Raw genomic sequence first — 18,689 nt, 5'->3', positions numbered from 1 at the left:
GACATATCATATTTTATTGTGCCTAAGACACCATTGATTAGAATACGTGTCACTAAGAAAAAGTACTGCCAATTAGAATATGACATACCATCATTTATAAAATGTGTCCCAATATCAGAGCAATTAATCTATGTAAATTAAACATGGATCTTATAGTGTATTATTTTCATCCAGTACAGCACCTCTCTAAGTTATTATCCATAACACGTGTTATATTCATATGGTAATTGAATATAGTTCTTGAAAATATTTATTGGAAATATAACTATTGTTAAACTATTATCATTTAGCTATTAAACATTAGAAGTTTCTTTTTAAATATCAAGCAAATGGAAGGGTTATTTTCATTACAAGTAAACAGTAATTCAATTCTGGCTTCATGCTTGACAGATCAAATAAAATTAAAGATGTTTTATTTTATATTAATTGATATCCCAAAATTATAGCCATTATCTAAAACAACTTAAAATTTTTCCCATAATTAAAGTTATATATTGAAGAAGACAAAATAAATTGTTGCATTTTTTTCTCCTGAATTTCCTTTTCTTAAACTCATATGAAGTACAGAGCAGATAAAGAGATTTCTGAAATGGAGGAAAAAAATACATGACAGAAGTCTCCTTTGATTTTTTCAATATAATGGTCTTTATTTTGGCTACCAGTTGTTTATCTAGCTTGTCATACTTAACTAGTTTAATTGGAGTTCCTATGATTTCTATATATTTAGGTAAAATGACATTTTTAACTGGTCTTCTGAAAAATCATTTTTAACATTTTTTGAATAAGAAATTATGGCTGAAATCTTAGAATCACATACTCCAGAATTCTGCTAGAATCTGGAATAAATAGAGAATTAAATATTCAATAAGAAAAAGAAGTAAATAATCCAATGGAAAATTCAGCTAATTTTATAGTCAACTTAAAGAAGAAAAATTGAGAATACTCCAAATTTTTAAAATTTCGCTGTACCAGGATATGCAAATTAAAGTAATAAATTCATGTCATTTCCTGCTGCTGGTGCAAAAGCAATAAGCAATATATAATAAAATTAAAGATATGAATACTTTAACAATTCAACAATTCTACTTGTATGTATTCTCACATGAGGACACTTACATGTTCTTTCAGTGAGAAATGTACATTAGTGAGAAATGGAACAAACTAGGCAAGCATTTGTTTTATCTAATAACCAGGTTGCTTATTTTGTACTTGTTAAAATGAGTACATTCTTCTTTATTCTTCTTTGTTCTTACATTTTTTTCCATTTAACCTAATCACAAGAAAGGTTAATGCCCCACGTTCATAACTAAATTGTTAAAGATATAAAATAAAATAAAATAACAATGCTGTCTTTAAGAAATCTGAATTGTTGTAATGGCATACACAGCACAATGTTCAAATAACAACAGATTCATTTTAGGTGAGGTAGAGTAATGTGCATAGTTTTGTATTTGTGTTCTCTTTATGATTATGTAAATCACACTTATTATTATGTTAATATCAGAAGATAGGTTATAATAAAGGTTACCATGAATTATTAATTTGGTGTTTCTATCTGTCCGCATGTCATTTTTCTGCATGATATTCAGAAAAGTATCTCCAAAAAATCCTGGCACTCAGACCAAAGAAACACAGATTCTATGGATTTCCTCATTGGTAATAATTAGTACATGTCTAGGATAGTCCTAGCAGGAGATCAAAATAGCTCAATAGCTATGTACATATGAACAAATAAGATGATGCTAAGAGAAATGAACTCCAAGTTATGAAAACAAATGATTTATCATAGTTGTTATTTTCAGCATACCATGTTTTCTTTTGTTTTTCTTCCCCCTGGTTTTACCCCTGATGTCACCCTAACTGATTTTGGTACCCTGGGTACTGTATATACATTTATTGGAACTAGGGAAGGGTAGGGAAACATGAAAATGGAAAAACAAAGGGTAAAAGTATGCTGTAAACCAACTGTACAACTTGGGGGTTGGGGGTAGGGAGGTGGGGAGAGGAATTTGGGAGGGGGAGATGGGAGAAAAATGAGGGAGGAGGTAACAAGTTGGATAAGGAATGTACCACTGCCTTACATAGAAGTAAATAAATTTTTTAAAAATCCCAACACTTGATAGTATGCTTTGTAATTTCATGGACCAACCAATGGAATTTTAGTTGAATATTCACATTCTTCTAAGTATTCTGTTATTTTTTGAATGTTTAACTGAATTACTAATTTAGTAATGCCAATCACATTTTAATTACTATCAAGTTATCTAATCAATTATTATTATAAATTCATTTTGAACCATTTCTTCATAAAGGAAAAACTATCAAAATAGACCATGCTAAATATTTAAGGCTACTTCATTAAGTGTGTTCTTGTGTTTTCTTAAGATCAGATCAGGACCAGAAAAAAATTAAATAAGTAAATAAAGTGTGTGTGTGTGTGTGTGTGTGTGTGTGTGTGTGTGTGTCGGTGTGCATCTACAGTGCTCACATACTGGTTCTGGGGCTTGAACACAGGGTTTGGACCTTGTTTCTGAGCATTTTTGCTCAAGGTTATCACTCTACCACTTAAGCCACAGATCCACATTCAGCTTTTTGATGCTTAATTGGACATAAGAGTCTTACAAACTTTTCCACCCCAGCTGGCTTCAAATCATAATCCTCAGTTCTGAGTAGCTACGGTTATAGGCATGAGCCTCTGGTTCCTAGCTCTCTTGAGTTTTTAAGACTGGTTCTTTCTGTGTAGCTTAAGCTGGTATGAAACCCAAGATCCTCCTGCCTGAGCCTTCAGAGTGCTGGGATTCGAGTTGTATATCACCATGCCTAGCTTGTCACTACAATGTTTCTAAGCAGAAAATTCAGTGCACTCTGTTTAGTTATATCTCATTGCAAACCCTTGACTTTTAATATATTTAAACTAATAAAATATAAGCTTACTCTGATCGTCTTTATATTAATCACTTCTTAAAACTCTTTTATTCAGAATTTCATTAACTTCAAACTAATTTTCACTTTTGTTTTTTATGCAACTACTGAATTTTATTATTTTAATTTTTAATATCTTTAAGTAGTTGTACAAAGGAAGTGTCATTTAACAAAGCCATTTTTGAATTCAATGCGACTTGGTGTGTTTCATTGCCTTCATTTTCATAATTTTTTCAGCTCCAAAATACTAGTGGAATTTTTAATTTGGAGTAAGTATTTAAGATGGTAATTGAGTACTAAAATAGATTTACTTAAAATAAGTTTTTAAGTGCTCTTTTTAGTGTTAAGTTACTTATTTGTTAGTGCATATTTCTTCTTTTATTAGAAGTCATACAGATTATGATCATAATTCTCCTGCTGTTTTTTTTTGCTATAGAACACATAGTGTTCTACCTGTAAGCACCAAATACACCCCTTCCATCACTCAGCAGATAAAAATATAATGAGTGGCTTTATGTTGCTATAACTTCTTGGCAGACATGCTTACCCATAATGACAGTCATGCTTGCTTTTAGAGGTATCATAATTATGTATTTAGAGTTTTAAGTGTTTCTCAGTGTTAACTTCCAGATTTAAGGATCCCTTTAGTAACCAATATAGTTTAGTGAACACAGTGCAGCATTTCCTGACAAAAATACAAGCTCAAAGCAATAATATCTACAAAGTAGACATTCACCAAATACAAAAAGACATCAGGGCAGAGAACAAAGGATCAGAGGAGAGTATAAGGACCTGCAAAGTAATCTTATGTCCTGTATAGCACTTAATTGTCCTCCACCTACCAACAGGGCTGCCATCTTGGAGAGAGCAGGAGGAGAGCAAAGGAATTTGAAAGACTGGTCATTCACTTATCTCGGAGATGTAAACTCTCTAAAGGGGCCTGGTTTAAATAGATGTTTCAGTGTGATGGAGTTTTCACAGTCCAGTAAAGGGAAGAGTTATGAAAATCTCTGAGTAATGAATGGAGAACCCACCTTTGTGTGAATATTTGACCTGAAGAAATACCTATTTCATATCCCTTTGGACTATTAAATGCAGGCATGACTATTTGCCACTTTAAAGTCCACCACATTGTTTATAAAAGTGTGGTTCCTCAGACAAGCAATATTAGTATCACTTGAGAACTCCTTTTTACAAGCTACATAGCTTTTCCCGTGCACTTTAAAGTTTGAGGAACACTGCTGTAGATAGAACATAATGGACTGGAGAATGGATATGTATTAACCTTAAATTTCAATTAATTGTGATATTTAGGGACATAATATCTATCTTTTCTATGATACAACATTATGAATAAACTCCTTCCTGGATACAGCCTTATAAGACAATCAAGAAAGGTGGCTGGATTAAAAATTATGATTAGAAAAATTGTACTGGTTTGAAAATTTCCAGTGCATAGCATTTTCGAATGTATATGAAATCCCAGAATGCTATTTTCTTCCAATATTTAGTGCCAACAAGGGTGATACCTTGCAAGCTCAAAACCTTCCTCATTTAACTTCCATTGTCTCCACCCTGTATTCTGTCTGCCAATCAAAGCCACTCCTTGGGCAATATGGTTGGTATACCAGGTGGTGCATTCATCCATTTCAACAGAAGTTGTTTGAACTTGGATATGTTCCCATCTTTCTCCTCGACACATCTTCAGAAAAGAATGGTATCCATGTAGAAAGCAGTTTTTTGTAGTTTACATTTAAAAATAATGGTAACATTGCTTCGGATGCTCTCACACAACTTCCTCTTAAGTGTCATTATCTACACTTACTTTTATGGAGCACTGGAGATTACTAAGTAAAAGAATAAAATTCTAGTGTGCAGTAAAAGTATGATGTTAAGAAAGCATAATTATTTAAAAAGAATAAGTCAAAGCCCAGCAAAGTAAGTACCAAGAAATGGGTACTTGAAAGAATGAAGAGGAGGGCCAAGGGGAGAGACATAGAAGAATGAAAGGGGATGAGGGGAGAATGCAGGCAAGAATTCATTGCATATACTACAGAACTGAGAAATGTAAGGGAAAGGGTGGTTGAAGATACTGAAATGATAACACAGACCAAGATACATTGTAGACATAAACTGTTGTGTTAAATTGTAAAAAAAAAATTCAATACATAACCTAAAATTAAGGTAAGCAACGGAAGGGGTGGGTTGGGAGGGGTGGTTAAGAATGTTGAAAGGGTGACAATGATCAAGATGCACTGTATTCCTAAATTGGTTTGGTGAATGGTAACTCCTTTGTACAACTGTTTAAGGATAATACAAATATTCAAAAAAGAGAAGGCATATAAAGAAGATGACATGTGACAAATGAGTCCATCTGGGACGAGAGAATGATCTAGGATAGGACAGGTCTGCTTTGAGAAAATATCAGTGATAGAAAATTAAACATGGGAACTTTTAATTCCTACTGTGTTGGTTTCTTCTGTATTAAGAGGACTAATATTCTGACTACAAAGGACAGAACAAATAGAAATGAGCAGGAACTAGTGATCACGGTGGGTAAAGATAGTAAAAAGCCCCAGCTGTACAGAATTAACACTCTTGATCTAGATAAATTGCATCTCAGGATACTAATGAAACTAGAAAGTCAATGGTAAGGATTTGATTTTCATGAGGAAAAAATAAGATATGAGAATAAAACTAATCTTCTAAATAGCTATCTCAGAGTTGGCTAGAAAATGAAATGCTGGTAGATGCTACAAGCTTTCTTTGGTTAATGAATTTTCAAAGGATGGCTGTCAGTTGACACAGGGCCTTTGAATAAAAAATGAACTCTTGTCTAGTCATTACATACTGCTAAATAGATAAGGGAAAAAACACAAATATTTACATACCAGTTCCGAAATTTCAAAACCTGTAATTATTCTGTAACTTGTCATCACATTGAACTTTTGTCCAGGATTGTTTTCTGAGAAAGGCACACACATTTTTATGTGATTCAAAGGTTAGTTTTGATATTCTCAGGTTATGACCTTAAAGCCACAATCTATTTCTCATAGGAAACATTCATTAAAAGCTTTGTTGTACAAACCCATGTTTTTACTTGAAGCTCAAAACTGTATTTGTCTCAGCAAGAAAGAGACCAATAGCTCAATGGAGAAAATTGGTATAGAATATAGGTAACAGTGCATAGAGAAAGAAATTTAAATGATTCTGAAACACATAAAAATAACCTCATTCCAAAGAAGAATGCCAATTAAAATGACAGTGGGATATCATTTTTCATTGCTTAGAAGATTAAACACAATTAAAAGTGGGCAAAGGTACAAGGTTAAAAAACCAAACCTTTCATGATACAGATTTGAAAGCCCTCATGAACAACACTTTGGCTACATTTACTAAAATAACAAGTGCTATTTGACCAACTATTTTACTTCCAGAAACTTATCCCATGGTGTGAAATAATATGTGTACAAAATTATACATTGTAATTTGTAATAGCAAAAATATAGTAAATGAAATGGTCTTGTAAACCTAAGAGGAAGAATTTATCAATAATTAGAGTTCAGTAATTAGAGTACTGTTTAAGTGTTTAGAGTACTGTTTAACTTTTAGGATAGAAAATTACACTACTGTAAAAAAGAAAACACAAGTATAAATATGGAAAATATTAGTCAATAAACATGTTCAAGTGGAAATAATCGTCATATAACTACTTTCCAAGAGAACAGGAGAAATAAGGGACACACACAAACATAAACACAAACACATACACACATTTACATAAATTTTATCTTTGGGCTACCTAGGAAATTCAAGACTGTTATAGTCTATTCAGCCAGAAGCTGAGTTGGTGAATTTTGTGTCAGAAGAAAGCATTGTATATTTAATCAATAAATGAAATCATTTATACTTTTAATTTCTGTTATAAAGGGACAAATTTATGACCAACTTTGCAATCATTACTTGGAGATAATCAGCATCATTAATTTTATTTTTCCCCCACACTTTCTGCCACTAACTTCCTTTTTTTCTAGTTGCCTCTTCTCTCTGAAACTTTTCTTTTTTGCTACATGCATATTTCACTCAGTCATTTCCTGTTAGTCTTTCCAGCTTTCTGCTCTGATGCCATATTCCCTAGAATGCTCTCCCTGAAACAAAAGATTTGCAAACTTTAGCAAGTAAAAAGCTGTTCTGAAGGCCTCCTTAAAAATGCATTCTTGCTAGGCAGAAAAAGACTTATCTCCAATAAACTACTCAGAAAAAGACAGAAATGGCACTGTGGCTCAAGTGGTAGAGCACTAGCCTTGAGCAAAAGAAACTCAGAGACAACTTCCAGGCCCAGAGTTCAAGCCATAGGACCTGCAAAAAACAACCAAAAAATATGCATTCTTGGGCTTAACCTCCATTGATTGTGACTTAGGATGTTTATGAAGAGTTCCAATTGTCTGAATCTCTTAACAACTAGCTTCTAGATGATACAAAATTACAATTTTCTTTCCCCTTTTGGGATGAATGGTAGTCCTCAAAGTAAACCTCTCTGACTTATTCCAGTGATCACTGTATCTAAGACAATGGTCATATTTTTATTGAAAAGTACAATTAAAAATATTCATGGCTAAAATACTCTTCTAATTAAGGAATTGTCAAACATTCACAGTCCATTTTAAATTAGTTACTAATAAAAATTCACCGAGTAATAATTCTGGTTATTGCTAGGTATATTTATTAATAGTAACTGCAAATACAACTCAGTCTAAAACGTTTTCAGCTACAATTATGTAGATCCTGCATGTGACAGAAAATTGTCTTTAAAAATTAAATTTAAATCCACATTAGACGTATTTGCCAAACAAAAATATGACAGAGTAGTTAATAAAGGACTTTGTAATGTAAATACATTAGGATACAGTTCTTTGTGGGAAGTAGAAATATTAATTAGAAAAGAAAAAGGCATAATATGAAACATCCATTTATTAAAAATGAGCTTTTTATGTTTTAAGTGGATGATGGTATATATATATATATTTTTTTTTTTTATTTTTTTTTATTTTTTTTTCTTTTTCCAGTCCTGGGCCTTGGACTCAGGGTCTGAGCACTGTCCCTGGCTTCTCTTTTTGCTCAAGGCTAGCAGTCTGCCACTTGAGCCACAGCGCCACTTCTGGCCATTTTCTATATATGTGGTGCTGGGGAATTGAACCAGGGCTTCATGTATGTGAGGCAAGCACTTTTGCCACTAGGCTATATTCCCAGCCCTTGATGGTAGATATTATATGGCTATTCTATTTGAATTCCATTGAATATATTCAAAAGAGTACTGTCATATCTTTTAAATGACAATATTTATAATATTCCAGCAGCAGAAAATAGATGTTACCTTTAAAATGTAGAAGTAAAGTACATATTCAGTTTTGTAAGCTATGTTTAGAGTTCTATAAATTAATGTTCTGAATACTACTCTAGTATAGGTTCTTCTGGAATCTTCTTTCTTGGCTTGTCATTGGAGAGTAATGTGTTTTTTCCTCCTCTATGTGGAAGGAAATAGTAAAAACCATAGCTTTGTTCATGACCAACAAGATATCAATTCTGTATGAATTACCTGTTCTGCAAATTGTAAATTCAAGAGACTAAAGCATTTTTGGCATCATATTGAGTGGTACTATCAATGTGTATTTGTAAACCTTTCTAGGTTTTTAATAAAGCATTTGTATATGATAGACACTTCTTAGTTTTCTCAGAAAAAAAGTCACTAATGGTTTAAAGGCATAGAAATGAAACTTCTAAAACCAAAAAAGTTAGAAAAACCTAAGCATGCAAAATACACTAGACATGAAGTGGCATCTTTGTTAAGGAAAGAAGGATGTTTGTCCTACTAATAAAGTAGTTATTCCAGAATTAGAAAGAAACTGTGTGGGAAAATATTTGAATTGATTTGTAGAATAGAGATTATTTTATTATTTTAATGACATTATATAAGTAAGAAACAAATAGTAACTTTTTTTGTTAAAATGGTAATTGTGCTTGATTGAACTGCTATTTCAAAATGAAACGTGTATATATTTAAAATTTGCAACACACTGGTAATCAGGGGTTCACATCTCTAATCCTAGCTACTCAGAAAGCTGAGATCTAAGGATCATGGTTTGAACCCAGCCTGGGAAGGAAAGTTATCTCCAAGAAGTACCCTTCCTCCCCGCTCCTCTGCAAAAGCTGGAATTGGAACTGTGTTTTAAGTGGTAAGTACTAGCATTGAGTAAGAAAGCCCAGGTACAGCACCCAGGCCCTGAGTTCAAGCCCCAAGCCTGGTACAAAAAATAATACAAGGATGCAATATGTTTTGTTTAATATAGGAAAATGATTGCTATAGCTAAATTAATACATCCATCTCTTCTATGGGTTTGCTTTTAATTCGAGTTTGTAAAGGTTTTTTTTTCTTTATTTTTGAATAACCTTTCAAGGAATAAAAAAAGATTCTGTGCCTTACCAGAATAGTTTCTGATATTTTACTGTTGGTTTTCCTGTGTCCTTAATTATTTCTTTTCCATTTTGACAAATAACTTAGGTTTTTGTTTTGTTGTTGTTTTGCAGTTATGCTGCTTCCTGGAATTATCCTTGCAATCTTTCTTTGTCACTTGGTTAAAATATCCATGAATTATTGCACTGTGACACATAATTCTAGATAGCCAACTATTCAAACTACTTAATATTTTTATAACCTATGATAATTTACTTCTCCCACATCAAATTCTAAGTGAAATCTTTATACACTGATCTCCAAAGGTTTTATCTCCAAAGGTTTTTTTTCCCTTATCCTTATACAAAGAAAGTAATTATAAATAGTTAAATGTACTTGCTATGTTGAGTTCCATGCACACATTGTCAATGTTTTGGTTTAAGTTTGGTTGAAGCTCATATGTAGGAAACTTAATCCCCAAGGCTATAGTGTTGAGAGGTGGGAGCTTTTAAGATATGATTAGATCTGTAAAATTCTTCCATGTTGGGTGAATTATTGTCACTTTCATAGGAGTAGGTTGGTTTGTTTTCTTGAGAGTGGGCTTTTTATAAAAGCACCCTTCACCACGTGATGCCTTGTATCTACCAAGAAGGTTTTTGTTAAATGTCAGTGACATCCTCTTGTAGAACCATGAGGCAAACACATATCTGTTCTTTGTAAATTAGTCTCAGGCATTATTTCATAATTACTGAAAACAGGTTAATATGGGCAAATATGTAGATTATACTTCTATAAATAGAACAGACCACTTAACTTTTGTGTTGCTCCAGAGTTGAGATTATTATTTTCATGCCAATATAATCACTTGCATCAGTTCAATAAGTATCTGTCTTCTTTTAACAGTAATTTAAAAGTTGTTAAATAATCAAAGCTTTGAGTGGAGTCTCTTTGGAATTATGTGTGTGGAATCAGATGTGAGTACATAATTTTAAGCAACTATAATTGACTTTACGGAGCCAGTGCTTACTAAGTCCTCTTGGTAAAGGTGACATGATACTTTGCTTACAGAAATTGAAGTCCTGACTAAATAAATAAAATTTCTCTCTGATAGACCTTACAGTATTTAGGATACCAAAAGAATGGAACAATCTGCTCTAATTTATAGGCATAAGGGATGAAGGCTGATGACAAGTATTTTACTTTATTGAGAGAATTTAAAAATCTTTGAAATTTTGCTTTAAAACTACATTCATATGATTGAAAAAAAGTTGTACATATTTAATGCATACCATTTGATGAGTTTGGAGATAAAATACATTATTATTATAATCTATGGTGTAAAGCTACTCATTACCTCCAAAAGGATCTTCCAAACTTAGCTGGTACTGCTACTACTGGTGCTGCTGCTACTACTACCCCTGCTATTACTACTACTTTTGTGATAAGAACATTTAATATAAGGTCTGTCCTGCATATTGGATACAACAGAGTATTGTTATGTAGGGTTCATTCATCTTATGAGATCATAACAAACTTAAAAAGGCCTATGTAGTCAATTAGCATTCTTGCTTCATCTATATAAATAAAGAAGACAGCCTTATTTTATATCAAGATTACTCTTTATCATTGAAAGGAGAGAAGATGATAGAGATAAATAAGTCTGAATGAAAAACCTATAGCACACTCTTGTGGATCATTAGAGACTAGTTCTAGTCATTTTTCTTGAGTGAATTCTGCATTTCCTTGTAAACTTAATGTTTTGCTACTATGAGCAAAATAGACTAGATCTTCTCTCCTATGTATTTTTCTGTTCTTTAAAATTATAAAAATATCTTCTAATTTCCTTACTATCTGACTACAACTCTCCAAACAAATATTTCCAACTTTTTCCCACCCTCTTGATTGTTGTCACTGAGAACCAAAGCCTGGTTACTCAGATTAATGGTTACTGAGATTGTAAATTTGCAAAGCTTAAAGTTGGTTGACTTGGTGTAAACTGCAAAGAACTTGTTCCTGCAGCAAATTATAAATGGATTGCATTTGTTCCTGTAGCTACTGCTATCTACGCAACTCTGGAAGTACATTGAAGTGTCACATTTTCCATGCTCTTCTCTAGGACATAACCATGACTACAGATGTTCTTACTGAAGCCTTTCCAATGCCTTTGCCATCACTGAAAACATATAAATCAGATTATTCGTGCTATCTTCACCAAACCATCTACAGACACTTCTAACCATTCTAGAAATCTTCTTGACTGGCTGTCCAACCTGACTCAGAATCTTTACTGCTTTCACCATCCAACAACTTTCATTTATTTCACTGTCTCAGGGATGATTAGAATTCTACTAAATTAATCAACATGAGCCAGCTTTACTACTTTATTCACTGGGAACTGATAAAGATGCCCTCACTCTTAACTCTTATGTGAATAAACTTGAGATGTGTTTCTCAAGACAGGTCTGATTTCTATTTTCTTAGAGCATTTATTTTTAAAACTCTTTCATTATAGAGCCGTTCTCTATCTCTTTGAAGATAAGTCTCCCAATTTCTTGTTTATAACCCAGGAGTATCTTTTCCCAGGACAATGAGACCAGTCTTTTGAAATATACTCATCAAGGAAGTTGGTCCAGGCATGATAATGCACATGTAGTATTCCAGATACTCTGACTATGAGATAGGAGCATTGCAGCTCAAGACTAGTACCTCTATGAAGTTAGCTGAAAACTATCTGAAAAACAAATGAAAAGAAAAAGCATTGCCAGGGGAGGTTGTCAAGAGGTTGAGTGCTGACCTAGCTAGCTGGAGGCCCTGGGTACAATCTCTAAAACCATGCACATACAAAAGGAAAGTTAGTGCCCGTGTGCCAGTCGCTGCGGGAAGACATGAATCTAGCTTAAAAAATAGCAATTAGCAAACACAGATGGCTTAATTACATTGACCAACCTCCCCACTAACAACCTCTGGTACTTTCCTAGTAATTCACCCAGGATTTATAAGCTCTCCAGTCATTCATTTCAGCAAAATTGAGTTCAGTCTCTCCTACTGCAAAAGTTTTGCATAAAGTGTGTCTTGCTTTTTAAATTGTCCAGTGCAATTTTTTCTCTGACGACAGGTGCTGCAATGTGAACACGTGCTTTTCTTATCTAGTTACTTTAATAGTCAGCCATTAAATTTTGTCATTTGTCTGTGGATTCAACATTAAGAGCAGCTATGCTACTCTGTAGTAAGGAGGAGCCAATAAATGTTTCTTTACACACCAGACAAGCAAAGTCATTCTTGAAGGGAGATAAACTCTACCTATCATCAATATGAAAATATTTCAGTTAGTAAACCTTGACATAAAATTATACATTCCCTCCAACTCATAAGTCAATAAAGTCTAGAAAGCAATAGTCAGGTAGTTTTAAGTCAGATAAACCACCTCTCACTCATTATTGAAAGCTTTCATTAAAGATTAAAAACGTAAGTCTCTTTATACAAATTCTACACTGGTCTCGGCATCTTAGCATTCAATTATCATTTGTGAAATCTGAAATCAACATATTTTATGTCTAAATTGAGAGTACATTTGAAAATCAAAATTCAAAGGCATGCCTTCTTGTGGGCTGACTGATGGGGTAGGGTTGTGATTATGCCTAATTTTCACCCTCTACATCACGATCTCATTGATTATGTTTCTCAGCTTGCTAAGGGTTCTGTGAGGTGATTTTCAAGATGAATATTGCTATTTGCAGGATTTCCTGAACAGGAATATTTTGGGAGTAAATTGCACAACCAAGCGATGTGCAGTCAATTTTCAGTCCAGCATAAACAATGTATTAGAACAGAGCCCTTAAGGCTTTTTTATTTGGGTTTCATTACACAGCTAGCTGCATTTCATCAATAAGCATGAAGTGCCAAGTAGACGAAACTGAGGCTTACAGAGGGTATTACATATATTTTTTTTCTAACAGGTGCTCAGAGTTTGACTACAGAAAACAAATGATCTGAAGGGCAGGGCCCTAGGCTCTTCACTTCAGAGGTAGCTATGACCATCATAGCCAAACAGAGTTGTTGTTTTTTTTTAAATAGAAAGTAGAGACAGGAGTTTAGCTACATGTGCACTGACTTTCTTTGAGTAAACTGATCCTAAGAGTTTTTAAAAAGCTTTGAAAGGCAGTTGGTTTCTCTGTTTAAAAATGAGCATGTCCAAACAGGAAACTAATGACTAAGGCTTGTAATACAACCCACTTAGGAGGCTGAGATCTGAGGATCAGGGTTCTAAGCCAGCCTAGGCAGGAAAGTCCATGAGGCGCTTATCTCCAATTAATTACCAAAACAAGCAGGAAGTAGAGCTGTGGCTCAAATGGTAGAGTGCCATCTGGAAATAAGATACTAGAATGGTAAAAATAAACATCCGGGAGAAGTGTCCTTTGCAAATAGAACTTATTTTATCTTCAGGAAATGTATTCATCTCTTCCTATTTTCAATCTGTATCTTTATCTGGGCATATCTTAAACCTTTTGAAGACATGAATTTTAGATAGGAATCAATTTTTGATTAAAAATCTCTAACTACATATGAAGTTCAATTAGAGATGGAAATGTTTTATAAAAATATGATACAAATATTCTATTGATGAGTTTAATGAAGACGTTCTAGTAAAGTCAGTAAGAAACAAAATGCTAGTCAACTAATAATAATAATTCATTGTTATCATTAGAAAAGCAATTATGATGATAAACAGTCTATAGTTAGCCAAACTTTAGAGAAGTTTCTTAACTTCCTAAGCCAATCTATGTGCTTTCTTATAAAACTGAGTCTTAGCAAAGAAGTAAATTGTTCTAAGTATCCTTGCTAAAATAATGATACTTGGGCTGGGGATATGGCCTAGTGGCAAGAGCGCTTTCCTCGTATACTGGAAGCCCTGGGTTCGATTCCCCAGCACCACATATACAGACAATGGCCAGGAGTGGCGCTGTGACTCAAGGTGGCAGAGTGCTAGCCTTGAGCAAAAAGAAGCCAGGGACAGTGCTCAGGCCCTGAGTCCAAGGCCCAGGACTGGCAAAAAAAAAAAAAAAAAAAGAATAAAATAATGAGACTTATTTTTTATATCAGTCACTTCAATATCTGATCATCTTCCATACCTGCTTGGGTTCCTTGTCCTCTACCTCCCTGCAGGAGATGTTTGATTATCCTAGCCTTTCTTCAAAAAGAACCATGATAGATTTATTTATCCAGAATCTTCCCTCATTCCTGATGCTTCCTTTTAGTCTTTTGCAATCCATTGACTATCCTACATTGCTCTGAGATGATTAAATCCAGTTTCCCATGCTGAACTCAAATCTGAACCTAATTCACTGCCTTATTAAAAACCCATTGCAGTGTTTCCTGTACTTGTAATTTCCTGAATAAAGTCCTACAAACTGCGCATTAACAAGTAATATTCCTTTACTTTAAAAATGACAATGATGACAGTGAATGATAAAAGCAATTCAATCATTCTTGTCATTCTTTTGGAAAACAGTAAGTAAAACACAAATTCCTATCTTAATTTTTGTTTGCAGTGCTAGGACTCAAACCAATGGTCTCTTGCACACTAGACAAGTATTCTACTACTGAGTTACATCCCCAACCCCAAATGTCCTTACCTTAATATCAAAGGGTCTTGTTTGACTTGCCTGGTTATAAATTTCCAACTTATTCCTTATAGGAGACAGCCACAGGAGCAGATAATCTAATTGATCCTCAAGCTGCCCAAAGTCTTTCAGGTAAGCTTCAACTTCTGTTTGTTTCTCAGGTAAAGCTCTAGAAACCTGAAAGGAAAATAATTAAAAGGTAAATGATTATCATAGAGCAAACAAAGGTAGTCAATGTATTTTTGTAAGTTATATATTTTTATAGAAACATACTGAGTTGTGTATTTTAACAGCATTGATTACTTACATTTATCACATGTGAAGAGTTAATGACAGTATTAGAAAATATTCAGTAGTACTCTTAAAATTCTACACTTTAAAATCACTAATATCTTTTAGGAAATTCAAAGCATAAACCTTCACAAATATACATCCAACTCCAATTGAGTAAAAGAGGACATTCTTCATGTATTAGCTAATTTACTAACTATAGTAGTGTGTTGTATATTATACACCAAGCACAATGCTTCTGCAGTTATAGGAATGAATCAGCCAAGTTAGTCAGCATTAGTGCCAGATATGTGTCAGAGAACTTTTAAATCTCCAATGAATGATTTATACTTCAAGATCATCATAAAATTAAAACTAAGACAAACTGTAATTGTTGCTTATATGGCAATCCTATCTCCTACTATATTTATTTCTAGAGTTCTTTTATGTGAAGGGAAATTACTAAAGAAATTTTTTTTTTTTTTTTTTTTTTTTTTTGCCAGTCCTGGGCCTTGGACTCAGGGCCTGAGCACTGTCCCTGGCTTCCTTTTGCTCAAGGCTAGCACTCTGCCACTTGAGCCACAGCGCCACTTCTGGCCGTTTTCTGTGTATGTGGTGCTGGGGAATCGAACCCAGGGCCTCATGTATACGAGGCTAGCTCTCTTGCCACTAGGCCATATCCCCAGCCCCTAAAGAAAATTTTTATGTATAAAAAATTAGTAAAGTAAACATATCGGTGAGCTATTATTTCTGAGTCCTAATATAACTAAACAAAACAGAAGCCAGTGACTGGAATAGAGAGGAAAAAATAACATTTGGATTAGAATAGGATATAACAGAGTGACAAAGTTTTAGATTTATTTTCTATTTTAAATCTACACAATGACACTCTTTTATCAGTACTATTAGTATCTGATTTTCGACATAGAAGTTGACCTTTAAGATGAGAAATTTTGATAAATATGGGAATCTGTATGGGACAGTGTTAAAAATTATGGGGCCTAGAATTACGTTTCTTGGATTAAATCCTGGTTGTGTGGTGAATGAATAAAGAAGACGTGAGGGATACACAACTCTGGAGTATCTTAAGCAGAAAGAAATTAGGTCATTTTCAGGAAAATGAATGTTACTAGAGATCATCACACTAAATAAGATAAACCCAGCTCAAAATCCAAATATTCCATGCTTTCACACATACATAGAATATAGATGCAAAGTGGTAATAATGAAAATAATAATTTCAATTGTCTTAATAATTAGACATGAATATAACATGGGAACTGTCTGGAGGGGGTAAACAGTGGGAGGGAAAAGGGAAAAGGAGAGGATATTGGGGATGAACAGGATCAAAATACAACATAAATAATTACATGTAAACAATTTTATAATTCTTATACAATCAAATTATGCATTTTATTATATACTATATGATTTTATTCATATAACCTTTTATCATTTATAATGATTTTATGTCTATAAATAAGTTATATATACAGTGTAAATTATATACATTTAATGATATTATGTAAGTATAATGTAATGAATTAAGTATACTTTGAAAAGTTGGGTAATAGAGGCAGTAAGATAATACAATAGAGCAAGCACATTTGATCCAAGTACTATATCTATCTATCCATCCATATATGGAACCATCACAATGAACCACAATATATAATTAATAGATACTGATAACAAGGAAAGATACCATAAAAATACCCCTTAGTGGTAGCTGTTTCCAAAGGTTTTAGCCTATTTTCCTCTAACAGGTCATCATAGAGTCCCTCTTCAACTTCCCATTAAAGTTGATCCAGTCTGTTGAGGTCCATTTCTGCTCTTTATTTAGTCTAATACCCTCAGGACTCATTTTCTTAACACTAAGCACTAGAATAATACATGAAAATAGCTTACAGCAGTACGCAAAATGATAATGAATGACAATAAAGCTATTGAATATTAGTCATTATTGTCATAAGGTCAAGTGTAAATAAAAAGCCAGGATTAGCAAAAGTAAGCTCTTTCTTAAGAACATCAAGGATTAAAAATTTTATCTAGAAATAATGAATGAAAACATTTAAGGGATTTAATGGCAATTCTATGATATTACTAATACTATTTTCATAAATTAATATAACATTGTAATATGAATAAAAATGTTATGACATACATGTCATATAATAATTTTCTGATCAAGTAAAATAATAATGTTGAATATTTTTAAAGCAAATTGTATCCACATACTAATACCCTATTTTGTAAAAGAATAAGCAATTATACTAATACTAAAAGTTGCCACATACTTTGCAATAGCATAGATACTTTTCATAGAACTCACTAGTGAATATTGTGTTCTATAATTTTACCCAAGAAGTGTGGAATGAGTAAGAGAAGTATTCAGAGCCACAAATACCAGTCGATTAATTAATTTATAGGGTAAGGAATATGGGATTTTACACATCATATCACATGTAAATCATATGTGCACTGAAACATAAAATGAGTGTATTTATACATACTATGAAAAATTTCTCATGTAAATACATGAGAAAATGGTTAACATCAAGCCTGAGCTAAAGCAGGCTAGCCTGGGATCAACCTTAGGATCTACAGCATTGTTTTCTTAGAATCATTCATATTCAAATGAATGGGACATGTTGGGCCTGTCTTGGTTGTATGGAAGCGTACCCAGTCTGGAGAAACTGGGGACTGAAACAGAAAGCTTGAATTGTATAAAGAAAAAAGTAATAGAAAATAGAGGTAGTGGATCCTGCTTAAGACCATTTGCACACATCTTGATTTTCATCCTCTACAGTATTTGCCTATGTGAAAGGACAAAAGAAACATACTATTCATGTAGTAGCATGGAATAGCTGTACATAAACAATGTATCACAATGCTCTATCTGATTTGCCTGACTTGTTGCCTGCCAGAAAACCAAGTAAACATAGTATATTAGATGAACGAGGTCTATTTCTTTTCATGAGTTCAAATCTTTAACTACATCTCTAGTTCTGACTTCTGTGGTGTGTGAAAACAGAGGAAGAGAGATGTGTTATATCACAATGGTAATACTGTGTCTGTAATATGTAACCTAATAATCCCCTCAATTTATTTTTTCCTGGCATTTTAGAAGGCAGAAACTAAACATTTTATTTTTATTGGATCATTTTGTGCTCAAAAGTACGTTAAAATACATTTTACAGCTTCAACTAACAGCATGTAAGAGCTTCTAGATTCTGAAGCTACTGGAGATAACAGCCATCATATTTTCCTACAATCTCTAAAATTGAGCTATGAACTTCATTTTATCTGATCACAAAATAGTGTACATTTCACTTAGGCTTCAGTATAAGCACAGAAATCTGTATGCATTTAGCTGTGATTGTTAATTTCCTTCTTACTATTCCAACACATTCCTCCATTGTTAC

The 18,689-nt window shown here is 33.3% G+C and overlaps 1 protein-coding gene across 2 annotated transcripts in view; it reads right to left on the bottom strand.

Moving 5' to 3' along the window:
- Dmd (dystrophin) overlaps positions 1 to 18,689 on the bottom strand; it is a 1,916,788-nt gene that overhangs the window by 705,592 nt on the left and 1,192,507 nt on the right. For both annotated transcript variants that reach the window (XM_048336444.1, XM_048336436.1), the window contains one exon: positions 15,007 to 15,171. In XM_048336444.1, the coding sequence (XP_048192401.1) occupies positions 15,007 to 15,171 (165 nt within the window). The remainder of the gene's footprint in view (positions 1 to 15,006; positions 15,172 to 18,689) is intronic.

This window comes from Perognathus longimembris, chromosome 28 (genome assembly GCF_023159225.1).
Source record: "Perognathus longimembris pacificus isolate PPM17 chromosome 28, ASM2315922v1, whole genome shotgun sequence".
Classification (NCBI taxonomy): domain Eukaryota; kingdom Metazoa; phylum Chordata; class Mammalia; order Rodentia; family Heteromyidae; genus Perognathus; species Perognathus longimembris.
Note: the sequence above shows the minus strand (reverse complement) of the source record. Positions and strands in the feature narration are given on the sequence as shown.